At 38.0% G+C, this 13,566-nt stretch overlaps 1 protein-coding gene across 1 annotated transcript; it reads right to left on the minus strand.

The window, feature by feature from the left end:
* Window positions 1-6,851: 6,851 nt before the first annotated feature.
* On the minus strand, window positions 6,852-13,044 carry LOC135223275 (protein masquerade-like). Its single transcript, XM_064261754.1, has 7 exons — window positions 12,920-13,044; window positions 11,747-11,973; window positions 10,384-11,247; window positions 8,837-9,129; window positions 8,554-8,736; window positions 7,891-8,146; window positions 6,852-7,586 (listed from the first exon to the last, which is right to left on the minus strand). The coding sequence occupies exons 1-7, from the start codon at window positions 12,939-12,941 to the stop codon at window positions 7,425-7,427; spliced, it is 2,007 nt and encodes a 668-aa protein (XP_064117824.1). The 5' UTR covers window positions 12,942-13,044; the 3' UTR covers window positions 6,852-7,424.
* Window positions 13,045-13,566: the final 522 nt, after the last annotated feature.

Consider the following 13,566-nt stretch of genomic DNA (forward strand, 5'->3'; position numbering starts at 1 on the left):
TTTTAAGGGGAAAGTGACCTGCCATTAAAAAGGCAAAAAATAGATAAATAAAATATTAATAATGAACACACGATACTGGGGACCTCATGCAACTCTAAAAGAACGAAGTGGCGTTCCTGGCGTAAAATGTCTGTTTTCTTGGCCACACCTCAGTGGCTTACACTATAGTGCCCAGCGATAGAAACCTTTTTTTAAAATCAGAGCGCGCAAATGAGACGAAAGACCTTGTGTGTGTGTGGTGTGTGTGTGTGCGTGTGTGTTCCCCAGATCAAGGTCTAGAGACCTTGCCCCAGATACTAATCAGTTCTCGCTCAGCAGGTGATTGACTTGTTGACAATTGCAGCAGAGGGGTCCACTCAAATGACACGGAACTATTTGAAATTTCATGTTTATTTGCAGTAAACGATGATTAAGTTGTTTTATTTAAATATTCACAAAATATGGATTCAAGTTAGTTGTGCTGCTTATAATCTGTTTTGTTTCTCAATCCCAGCATTAAGTGCATTGAATTTAGACTAGATATAATTATTTGTTACATTCTTATACTCTTCTTGCAAAAAATTAATTACATTTAATTTATCACCTGATTTATTCTATGTAGTGTTTAAGTAATTCTAGGAGAATGCTGAATTATATATTGCTAAGAAAATATACACACTAAAAAATATAAACGCTATGCAGTTAGGCTTTTGTGCCTAACTTATAGTTCCTGCCAGCCTTTCCTCTGTCGACATTCACATCATGTCCTCATGCTATTCCTGATGGGATATTATAGGTCCAATTATAGTATTTAGTTTATCAAATGTTTCCTCATTCATCCTGAAGACGCTGTAAATATTTTCCGGGTAATACTTCAGGTCTCCAAATGTACGGAATTTTCTCCGTAGCAGTCCTGGGCTAATTATCGGATGTACCCAGCACTTTCATCTGTTATCTTTTTCATTCTATTCAGTAGCAAAGCTCAGAAGCATGAAACTTAACTTCAAGGGTATCCATGATGATACTGTTAAGAAATACATCTGTGGCCACCACATGCAGTGTCTTGTCTGCGGGTAAAAGCTGATATTATCAGCTGACCACCAAGCGACTGACCTCTTAGTGGACAGCCACTCTCCACTAAAAGTGTCTCATGTGTGGGCAGCCTTAGTTGAAAACTTAGAATGTAGCAGGTAATATTGTAGTTATAACGTATTTTGTCTTATGAAGGGGGGATTCCTGCATCATCCTCTTCCAATGTGCAGCGAGGACTACCAATATGTATAGGTTAGTTTGATGCAAGTGACCAATCTAAAATCAGTAATTACGAATGAATTTGGCACTTAACGAACAATCATGTCTTTATAAAGTAGACACCAACATATATCAGCAACCAACTAATAATAACTTCAGCTATAATAAAGAATATTTTTCTTGCCTCTAACAGTTTCAGAAGAGCAGGTCGATATTATGAAGAAAGTCATCATGTAGCAATTTCACTTTAGTAACAACCACTTATGTCGTAGAGGTATAGCGAAGAGTAATCACGTTACTTTAAACTCTTGGGGTTGGTTGGATTCATCTTTATGGTTTGTGAGGGCTAGGTATGATATACGGCAGGTTCACCAGCGAAAAATAATGAGAAATATTGGAAGTGATACTTCCAATAGTAAATTTATATGCCCTCCCCCGTACACGAAATTAACTTACATATGCATAACAACTGTTCCGTACACAAAGCAAATTCTGTAAAAGTTGGTCTAAAGAGCAGATCAACGAGATATCGATGCTCCCCTGTGAAATATTTAGACTATCAACCTTAACCCGATAGAAAACGTGCGCATGAACTGGAACGTTCTTTCAGATTCAGCAACGTGGTACAGGCATTGGCACTCACCGTGAATGCCGGGGATTAAATACAGCGAACTTAATTGCAGCTTATGAAACATGATGAAACTGAGTTCGGAATTCTACGATGGAATCCTGAAATTCTTACGAACGTGTGCATCAATGCCCAAATGCTAGGAAGAATCCCACTGATAACTAGAGGGATCAGACACCATATATATATATATATATATATATATATATATATATATATATATATATATATATATATATATATATATATGTATATATATACATATATATATATATATAATATATATATACATATATATACATATAAATACACACACACACACACACACACACACACACATATATATATATATCATGAGTTGACTACCGATTTGATATTACGTGCGAACGTCGTATAAATACAATTTAGACTTTACTACGTTACAATGACTTTTAACTTATATGAATGCGCATGCAAAGAGAATTTGAACTGGGATTGTATCAATGGAGGGGGTTAAATACAACCAATAAAGTGTTGGAAATATCGGGAGTTTAAAAATCTTCCATGTGCCGAAATATGTATGAGTGCAGTGCCGTTATGCGTTATAAACGATGCAATTTTAAATGACTGCTCTGGTACGTTTGGCTTCATGAATATCAGTACAGGCAGTGAGCTAAGGTGATAATTGGCAATTTGTTGTTGCTCCGTTAGCAGCCCTTCAAGACTGGCAACACAACAAGTAGCAATTAAGATTCCCGTTTTTAGCAAATAATTTGTTGGTGAAGCCTGTGAAGCAAAATTGCCAAACATGTAATCCCATAACAAAACAGCGCGTTCACCAAATGCGGAGGTAATGTTAATTAAGGAGACTGTTATTCTTCGGAGAATGTACAGAACACTAAAGCAGCAAACACCCTACTCTTGTAATTAAACAAATAAAAGATTCCTTTGTACAGTGGCCACGATACTCTCTCTCTATCTCTCTTTACATTGCTTTTCGGTAATAGGTCAGCGCTTCCTTCCCACCTACCCTCTCTAAACCTTTTGTTAACCACTCCTTTGATAGGTAATATTGGTTGCTATCTATAGAATAGTACTAGTCTTTTGGTGTTCTATTGCTGTCATTGCCATTAAGGAACATACCACGTTGATTGAATCGGTCAGTGGCGGACAAAGGTTTGAATTAACTACTGAGGTTTTAATGGCAGTTAATCTATATGAAGTTCTTGGCTTTATTCAAGACATTTATGCGCGTCAGAGACATTTGAGGATAAATTGAAAATTTCCCAGAGCAGTCATTTAAAATTGCATCGTTTATAACGCATAACGGCACTGCACTAACTGTTCCAATCAGCAAAGTTTTTTCAGACTTATCGTGCCACGGTTCTTTAATTTTTATTTTAAATTTCCTATACATTTTCACTGCTGATTTTTCATTCGTTTACCTTGGTTACTTTTCTCTAATCGATTTAATTTTGCTTAATTTTAAGTTTAATCCCTTGGTACGATCTTCGATTTGCTAAATCCAAGGTGTTTTCTTGCTTTCGTTCTGGTCTAAGGTTGTTTCACAGAGAAGCCTACTCCGGTACCACTGAGGATTTGCTTCAGTTTGGTCTTCATTTCCCTTGATCGGCTGGATGAGGCCTATACTTCAGAATTTAATGCACAACTTGGTACTACAGTAATTTCCTGTGATCTTGTTCTCTTCCATTTTTTCCTTTCCGTTCCTTGTATTTCCCTAAACTCTCTTTCCTTTCCTACTTCATTCTACTTATCGTCATCCAACTTTCTAGTTTGGGTTTTCTATCCATCTCTGTGATTTAATCTATATTCGCCTCGTATTCAGGCTTACTTCTTGCATAAACTTTATGACTGGTTTCCACCGTTGCCCTTCTTTTTCGTGTATGCCCATGGTCAGTTTTTCCATATTTCTATTTTTTCATTTAGGGTACTGTTCATGTACAGCAATTCCCATGTACAGTCTTCATAGAATATGCTCCTATCTCTCTCTTTAATGTAACACTTGTTGCACTTTGTGTGACACCTATAATATAACCCAATTTCAGCACTTTGCAACTTTCCAGATTCTAATTCTGTCAAATTCATTACATTGGTACATGGCAGGAATTGCAAAACCTTTCCTAAATGCTTTCCTCAGGCTTACTTTATTTCAGATTTTGTCCATGATTACGCTGTTTGCTAGTTTTTGGGCGTTGTCAGGCATTTCCTTTTTAACTTTTGTTTTCCTTGTTTTTTTTACGTTTTGAATACATTCCTTAGACTATCTAGTCTGATTCCTAAATAAAGTTATGTATTCCACTGCTCTAATCCTTACAATGCGCTCCAGTTTGTTTTCATATTATATGCTAAAATATTACTTCATTGTTTATTTCCAATGCACGCGTTTTCACTGCTTCCATCAATAGGCGCATTTTATGCACTGCATCTTATCTTATACAGTCTGCTAACACCAAGCCATCATTAGCAAAGGATAAAGTTCGTAATATTACTGATTTCTTCTTCTTCTATTCTTTTCTCTTATGACAAGTGTTGTAAGCCAGATACCTTCTCTGGTATCTGACATTTGGCTGCTAATGATCTGTCCGTTGGCTGTTAATGATCTGTTAATGATCTGTCCCATATAACCATTCAGTTATATGGGACTGACCTGAATTTGAGACATTGAACAAGAGCACAAAAAGCATCGCGAGCAGTATTTGCATTTACAAGAGTTTGAACAAACCAAGAGACGCGGTTTACTGTGAAAGAAATTACAAGGAGATTGTTATCGTGTTCCGCTCAGTTCCGTGCTGTAAGCAGACACTGTTTATCGTGAGAAGAGGAAATGAATTATTACCATGGGAACAACGTTTGAAATTTTAAAGTAGACTCACAAAATGTTAAGGCATAACTATAATGATTTGCAGTGAATTACAGTGAAAGGAATTTTGTGTGTTGATTTTTTAAGTTGATTTTCTCAAACACAATACACACACAGCTGTTTTGACTGGGAAACAACTGCCGATTTTCAGCAGTTATGCGTCTTTAAAGATATATTTAGTTTTTTTATGCTTTTCCATGAAGAAATATTATAATACTCCCTCTCAGTTGTGTTTGAGATACAGGTATACGAAAGGGAATAAGAACTACTTGAAACCAAGGTACTCAGACGGCCTCACTGATGCACATATAAATATTTCAAATTAATTGCTGGAATTCAAATACGGCAGTTCTCATCTCAGGTATGCATTTTTATTTAGCTACTAGGAATGTAAAATTACTGTGAACCAGCGTTATCATTACCATTGAAGATATATTTTGTAATTAGCAGATGTGCCCATTCACATTCCAGATTTATCAGTGTTGCCAGCCGTTGAAAGCTTTCATGGTAATGTTAACGCTGGTTCACAGTAACTTTACATTCCGAGTAACTAAATTCAAGATGCATGCCTGAGAGGAGAACTGCCGTAGTAAGGAACAGCTGCATTTTAATTTCACCAATTAATTAGAGATGTTTACGTGCATCAGTGATGCATTTTGCGGGCCTTAAGTTCTTATTTCCTTTCATACAAGCACACACACGCGCACACACATATTATATATATATATATATATATATATATATATATATATATATATATATATATTGTGTGTGTGTGTAATCTTAATTATTTTACAATCATTCTTTACAGAAGCTGGTGTTGCTTTTGACAAGTTCTTTCCAGGAGTATATACATAAAACTTAAGGGCCGTTGCTTAAAAACAAGATGGTCATAAGCCCTGAATGTATATAAAAGTAAATAGAAGACCAGTAAACTTCTCGAACATAGTTTCTTGAACAACATTCTTTTATGTCAAGAGCCATTTTCAATAAATGTGCATTTAGTTTCTTCTTAAAGATCTCGAAATATTTCACATATTCAAGATACTGAGATGGGTGTTGTGCGCTTAATTATAAGACTAAGCCAAGTTTCTATCAATAATAATGCACCAGTCAAGATGCTCATAATCTGGTTTCTTATTCCAGTGACTTTATTTTCTCAAAACAGATAACCAAACGATAACAATCTGTGGTGTCGGTGTGGCTTCCCATAAGTTTCCATTGTTTATAAGCTGTGGCGGGGATCAGCAACAGCTAGCCACAATCGCTTGCCAGAAAGTTAGGAATATAGTTTTACCAGACCAATGTCTGAGCTGATTAACAACTCTACTAGGACTGGGCCGAAGGATTAGATACTTTTACGTTGCTAGGAACGTATTGATTACTTAGCAACGGGACCTACAGCTTATTGTGAGATCTGAACTACATCGATAAATTAATATCTTCACCAGAAATAAATTACTCTGATTTTGCATGGCAGAGCAGGGATTCGAACCTGGACTCTGAGATCAGTAGTCGAGTAGGTAACCGACTCGTCCCAAAGTGGAGCTTCTGTTTACCACAGACGCTCGTGTGCTCGACATACCTTATATACAATGAAAATTTATGGAAGCCACATCTTCCCACACACCGGCGCCGCTCTGTGGCTACTCGCGTACTCCTGGCCTAAGACATGGGCCTTGACAAAACACAACGCCCAATCTTGTTACCGAGTCTTGATCATGTTTGGATGTATAAATAACCAAGTACTACATTAGTTTGCTTTTGAACCAAGGTTAACGATAACCCAACACGTGGACATTGGGTTTAGTTGTACTAGTGACGTAATCCTCCAGGAGATGAATTTCTTATGAATTGTAAAACTTAATAATCGGACTTTACAAAGTATATATGACTCATTTAACCTGAAGACAGTATGATCAGAAGTAAGTCATTCAGATGCCAATGAAGTCTGTGGTGAAATTATGTTAAAACTTTCGCAGCACTTACTTCTGAGTAATTAATCAAAAAGACAATATGAACACAAACCTCTTCTTTTCATGCGAGTTTCTTATGAATTCAGAGCAGAGTAACAAAAAAGTGGATAAACACAATTTATTTGTAGTGTCCAATTAAATAATTTCAATGCAGGCGTCTATAACTGTGTTTTATTTTTCTTTGTATTTAAAGACAAATGTTTTATGACATGAACCCAATGACTAATGTGGAGAGAGCCTTGAATTCATTCACGGTATAGGAGTTCTTAGGGCTATAATTCTTACATGACAGAGAGAGAGAGAGAGAGAGAGAGAGAGTTATACAACGGAATGAACTATCGTCAGCAGTGCAAATTTCAATGTCACTTATTAGCAGCGATTAAAAAAAACAAATATTACCAACAATAATCACTAACAAATAATGACGAAATAATATTAAGTTAAGTATATCTTAGTTTTACCAGACCACTGAACTGATTAACAGCCGGAGTTGGCACGAAGGATTAGATATTTTTATGTGGCTAGAAACCAATTGGTTACCAAGCATCGGGACCTAAAGCTTATTGTGGGATCCGAACCACATTATATCGAGAAATGAATTTCTATCATCGAACTTCGGACCACCGGATTGGTAGCCGAGCGCGAATCCGCTCGTACAACGAAGAGCTTGACGAAATAAAATAAATACAAATAATGCATACAGAGGTAATCACTAAGTTTTAAGGTACCACTAAGTTTTAAGGTAAGTCAGAATCCAGTTCATATAATAGGGAACGTTGACATAAACGCCAGGTATTCCCAGCTGACCACAGCCGATGCCCCAGGATACCAAGCCCGCAAGATGAGCAATGCCATCTGGGCTGTGGCACACAAGGGGCCCGCCTCCATCACCCTGGAAAGATAATTAAAGAAAAAAACTAAAGATCTGTTCTTCATAGTATTATCATTCATTTAGCACAAACATGCTTCTATTTTTCTAGTAAGTTAATTATTAAGATATTGAAAATATAACTCTATTCGACTTGGAATAATTGAATTGGTCGCAATTTTGCTCCAAAACCATTCACAAGTTTTTTTTTAACACTTGTTCAAATTTCATGCCGTTAACGGCTGATGTTTATAGTCCCCGGGCTGCTATTGCACAAAAAAGAAACAAGAGAGAAACGAACCATATCTCCGTATCACGATGTACTTACTGTACAGGAGTCCCTTTTGGCCTCTCCTCCAGCGCACATCATTCCTTCATGAAGTGAAAAGCCAGGACCAAGCCTGGTGCCCTTGAGAGCTTCTTGACATAGCTCGTGGCTGACAATGGGCACCTCGACCTCCTTCAAGATTTGCTGATACTGGCCTCCATTACCGAAGGAGTCTTTTCCCCAGCCAGTTGAGTAACAGCGTTGGCCAATGAAGATCTCTGATGATTCCGGTAGGCATACGGGAGATATGTGGGGGCTGGAAAAGTATATGGTTCTCAAGCATTCTCAAATACAGCGTTTTAGATAGGTCGGTGCTGAAAATACCTTGACGGTAAGACTGGCTAAAAGGCAGAATATATAATTAAATTAAGGTTATGTTAACAGTAGTTGTACGTTTTTGGAATACAGAAATTTTAAATCAGCAGGACGTAAAGTTAATGGAAAAGTGGTTACAAAACCTTGCCCCCTACCGAAACTCAAAATATGATGCGCCCACTAGTCATCCCTGACGTGATGAATCACCATCGTAACACTCAACAGGAGACTTCAAAAACATTGCAAATAACAGATAACTCGAATGTACGATCAATAACAACAGTGGCAGGAATAATGATGATCATGAGACCAAAAATGCAATAAGGGCAGCTGTGACCAAGCACTTACTTGCTACTGAAATCCACTAGATGCTGCAGTGTAAGTAGAGAAATGTCATTGTTCAGATTTCCAGCATAATACTGAGGGTGAGACCGAACCTCAGCCACTGGGACGTCGAGATGCTCCAAAAATTCGATTTCACCTGACACGTCCCACTCACCAAGCCGAACTTTCAGCACGGAGGATTGCAAACTAGAATGGCAGGGAACCAGAGATCAAGTTTTAGGAAATTTATATTTCTTTGCTATTTAAATTTCGTCAAATCTTAACTGAAGAAAGTCTAATTACTAACCTGTTCACGCAATGGGCAGCCGTGAGAGCGTGTCTGTTGGTTATAAGGACTGCACCACAGACGTAGACAGACTCTCCGTGGGCATCCATCAGAATGGCAGCCTGCCAAGGATGCTCTCCGAACTCGGAGTCTCCTTTAGCCAGTTTGGGAGACTTTGACCTGCCCAAGAGCCCTTGCGAATTGCGAATGCCACAACCAAACTGGTTCTGTAATGTTTCTGAGAAAAGCACTCGGCAACAAACGTGACTTTCTTGGCATCCAAAAGCTCCTGGGTGGTAGGCCTCTAATAGATGCTGTAAATGAATGGTTTCTGTTTCAGTAAAATTGCAGAAGTGGTTTACTGTTCGTATCTACAAAATAATACAAAAGTGCATTCAGTGTACCTGCATGATTGATATAATGGGGAAACCGACTTGCAAGCAATAAATAATTCCAGGTCCGTTTTTGCTTGCCCAATCTAAAGATGCAAAACCGCTGAGTAGAATCCTCTGCATTTGCATGGTTATATTGTGGAAACCTAAGATGGCAACCAGGAAAATAAATAAAAGTAAGGGGGAGAAAAAGGATGTGTTAGGGACATAATTCCTGAAAGGGAATAAGAAAGAAGGAAGAAGATACTCGATAAAAACAACTTCGAAAGCGTTTACAAAAAGGCTGTTGAAATGAAGATAAACACAGAATTTAGTTAAAATTGTCGTATGTCTAGATATCCAGAAAATTCAATAAAGTTCTGTAAAGTTCATAAGAGAGAGAACGATCAAACGTAAATAAAGTAATAAAGGGATAGGCATACATGAATTAGTAAAGGAAGATCATCAGTTACTCTAACCTAAAAAGAATTAAGTTTTTCAATTGTCGAATACTGGGTAATAAAAGGCGGAATGTCGAAATGCTTTACAGAACTTTATACAATTTTCTGGATATCTAGACATAGGATTTCTAATTAAATTCTGTGTTTATCTTCTTTTCAACAGCCTTTTAGTAAACGCCTTCGAAGTTATTTTTATCGAGTATCTTCCTCCTTCTTTCCTATTCCTTTCAGGAGTTATGTCTAACACATCCCTTTTCTCCCCCTTACTTTTCTTTATTTTCCTAATTGCCATCTTAGGTTTCCACTAGCCATAACCATTCAAATGCAGAGGATTCTACTCATCCTTTTGCATCTGTAGATTGGGCAAGCAACAACAGACCTGCAATAATTTATTGCTCGCAAATCAGTTTCCCCATTATATGAGTAAAATCGCATAAAAATCACGAGCATCCAATGCACTGGCTGCACGAAGGCAGGAAATTCACGCTTCAAAAAGCCAAAAAAATTCCCGAGTGTTGAATGCATATATGACTGTTTTTTTGTTCTACTTTGTTTAATTTAGTAAGTAACAGATATTTCGTTAAAGTATAATAAACAAATCATGCTTTGGTATCTTCGAAGGAATAAATTAGGCAGTGAAGTATTTTTACTGTAAAAATTCACAAAGGGTTTCATTAAAACAAATAAGAATGAAAAGAAATGCTGTCAGAAAATTTATCTAAACATTAATACATACGTTTTGCACGTTCCTAGTCTTTGCTTCAGTATCATTGAAGGTGCTTCTTCTCAAACGACTTTCGCCACTGCCAGTATTATTTGCTCTTGAGTCATCTGCAAAGGGTTTCTCGTTAGCATCCAAGTCTGTGGCATTCGATAATACATCAGTCCCCAGCGTACGAGGGTCGATCAGCAGGTGGGTAAGAGGGTCTGTAGGCAACAACCGTGGCACAACGTCAGCAGGGCCACACAGAGTAGGATGGATACACTGGCACTGTTCTCGATAAGGGGGTATATCTGGTGATAGCAAGGGATGCTGGTTCTCGGGTAACGATGCGAGGTTTGCATCAGGCACATGCAGTGGATTCGGAGGCAATAACTGCTGCCCAATCGGTGATGGGAACTGACCTCCTAGAGGCAGCGGCCGTTGCTCAGCGGGAAATGTTTGTGGAAAGCTCATCGGTAATGACGCGGGATGACTAGACGGTGGCTGGGGATGTTCTGAGAACGGCTGCTGAGGATTTCCTATGAAGGATGTTGGATTTTGTCCTAACAGCTGACTTCCAGGAGAAAAAGGTTGTCCTGAAGGACTTAATTGAGGCAGCCGTTGCCCTGTGCCTAACGAAGGATTTTCTGCGAAAGCTGACAAAGGATTTTGTGACTGAGATGAAAAATCAGCCTGACCTCCAAACAAGATGGGGTGGGGGAAAGATGCCTCCACCTGCGCGGGAAATTGACTGGACTGCCGTACAGATCTGGCATCCATGGCACCTTTGTCAGTGTGGGTGTGAAAGTGGTGATGCTGCACTAAAGCGATGGGCGGGCCATTGGAGGAAATGTCACTTCCCGTACTGAAAACTCCCTTTGAAATGCCCGAAGGGCACTGCAATGAAAAGAATAATAAAAAGAATGCACGAGAGAGAGAAACAAACAAACCGTAAGGTCATTCACTCATTGTTTTGCCAGATGAACAAGGTTCATTTCAAGGCGTTGGTTCCAGAAAGTTTTCTTTTCAGAACTAACCGAGCGTGATATTGGAAAAATAATAGACAAAAATTACATGATAATGGCTTAAAATGTGATGAATTTCAAGATTATTTCTCGCCGTAAATCAGTACCAAAATGAATTAAATTTGTTCGTCAAAAGTTTAACATACATACATACATACATTCATACATCCAAGAAATGAATGAATGCCTGGATTCCAGTTAGTGTGTAAAAAATGTTCCAGTGTCAAAGGATTTTTCTAAAAGCATACGGCAAGCACAGATTACATCAGGGGAATACAGTAATATGATCATCCACTTGTTCAGCCATACTTTCAGCCAGAAAATGAGAAAAGCTAATCAAACTAATCTGTAAATCTTTACTGAAAACTTACATCTAAGCCATTCCCGGCAGAGCAAAGACTTCGTAACTTGGAATTTGTCTCCGTTTCTTGGTTCAGACCTTTCTCCTCTTCTTCTTCGGGGATTGTAGGAGGAGCATGGGGGAGCCTGGAGTCAGGGAAAGTGTTTGGCAAACTTGTAGTATGAAGGGGTCCCCATGACCATTTGCCAGGCGAGGCAAGTACGAAATGAAGAGATGTCACCACAAGGAAGAGCATTCCTTAAATACATAAATATGATATGTAACACTTTCACTGAAGTTATTTCAACAAACCATGGTGCAATTAGCACTTGTTGTTTATGGAAGATCTATAAAAATATCACCGTAAAAAAAAATTAAGTGACAACACTTTTCACTGAAATGATTTTAACGCCTTTCATTATCATTTGTCTTTATTCATCTCAAATGGCGTGCTTTAAACTAGAAAGGCTGGTTTACGCCAGTTCGATATATTGACACATCTATTGGTGATAATATTATAAGTTATCAAGCTACAACTTGGCTACTAATTCAATGATGAATTGACAACGAAAGTACGTTTCCAAGAGGAAGAATTCATCATAATGTACGTTAAATCCTATCTTGACAGCTTTCTAAAGTTCAATAGCAAAGATCCATTACAAACTTAGGGAGTAAAATCATCCATCCAATAGGACAAAAGCTTTTGCGCAGATAATGGCAATAGCACACACACCCGCACTAACACGTTGAACTCTGATATCAATTTTATCAAGTAAGTTTCTTTATTTGAGTGGGAATTTAAACGATTTCTATGACTGAAATTAAAACATGTTATTTCAAACAAGTTTTCATTATGTAGAGCAACCAGTCGTGATGTAAAAACCTATTAAGCGTACAAGTTTTATTTATGAAAAAGATAATACAATTACTTTGAAAATACAAAAAAAAAAAAAATCTGTTTAAAACGCAAAGGCCCTTCCTTCAAATGGGTTTTTTTAAGGGTACACATGAAATACTGATAAAGCAACAAAACAAAATTTTTAATTCCATGATTTGCGAAAGTACTGTCTATTTCACCGGCCAGATTTTTTTCCTCGTCGTTTACGGAGCTGGTTTCCTCGGCTCCAGTTTAAGGATGATTTTTTTTATACGTTTTATTAGTAAAAAAAAAAAAAAAAATAAAAATTCACACACACACACATACCTGTGGGCTGAAAGTTATGCATCGCTGATGTTTTGGTGAGGCTTCAGTATTACAAACGAATGTTAAAAAAGATAACACACACAATGGGGTCGTTGCTCGTAAGCCCATGCACTCACGACTTCAATCCTAAAATGGCCTGTGGGAGATCTCCCTCGGCTATATATGCAAGAACGTGAAAGACGTCCTTCAGAGCTTTTCATTTACCCCGCCCTGCATCGCGACCCTCCACCACTTCCACACCGGACACCTCCTCCCCATAACGAACTCATTTCCCCCAAACGTGAGACTCGTTCTCCATTTCATTCCAATTACTTATTGCCACTTTATCGTCCGGCTTCCTTTCTCTAGAGGTCAGGAGTAGTCTTCCGCGTCACGGGATCTCTTTTCTTCTTCTTTCCGAGTTTATAATGAGTTTCGTGATGGGTGTTTCTTGGCGTATATTGTTCGTTCCTCTATATATTATGTCTTAAGCTTATGATTCCTTTGACGTACACATTAATTAAATTATTCCATATAGAGTTCGTCTACCTTTCTCTCTCATTTACTGTCGCTATATGTCTCCCGTAAGATTCTTCAGCATTGTTTGGCAGGGGGATTTTAAGTTAAATCTCTCTCTCTCTCTCTCTCTCTCTCTCTGCTGTGCCCTA

This window comes from Macrobrachium nipponense, chromosome 8 (assembly GCF_015104395.2).
Source record: "Macrobrachium nipponense isolate FS-2020 chromosome 8, ASM1510439v2, whole genome shotgun sequence".
Taxonomy (NCBI): Eukaryota; Metazoa; Arthropoda; class Malacostraca; order Decapoda; family Palaemonidae; genus Macrobrachium; species Macrobrachium nipponense.

What these genes read in the sequence shown, in the direction of transcription:
- LOC135223275 (XM_064261754.1), bottom strand. Translation starts at nt 12,941, where the DNA reads ATGCATAACTTTCAGCCCACAG. An exon ending in GCATAACTTTCAGCCCACAG is followed by an intron (nt 11,974 to 12,919) that starts GTATGTGTGTGT and finishes TATGTATTTAAG; the next exon opens with GAATGCTCTTCCTTGTGGTG. An exon ending in GCTGCCCATTGCGTGAACAG is followed by an intron (nt 8,737 to 8,836) that starts GTTAGTAATTAG and finishes CTGCCATTCTAG; the next exon opens with TTTGCAATCCTCCGTGCTGA.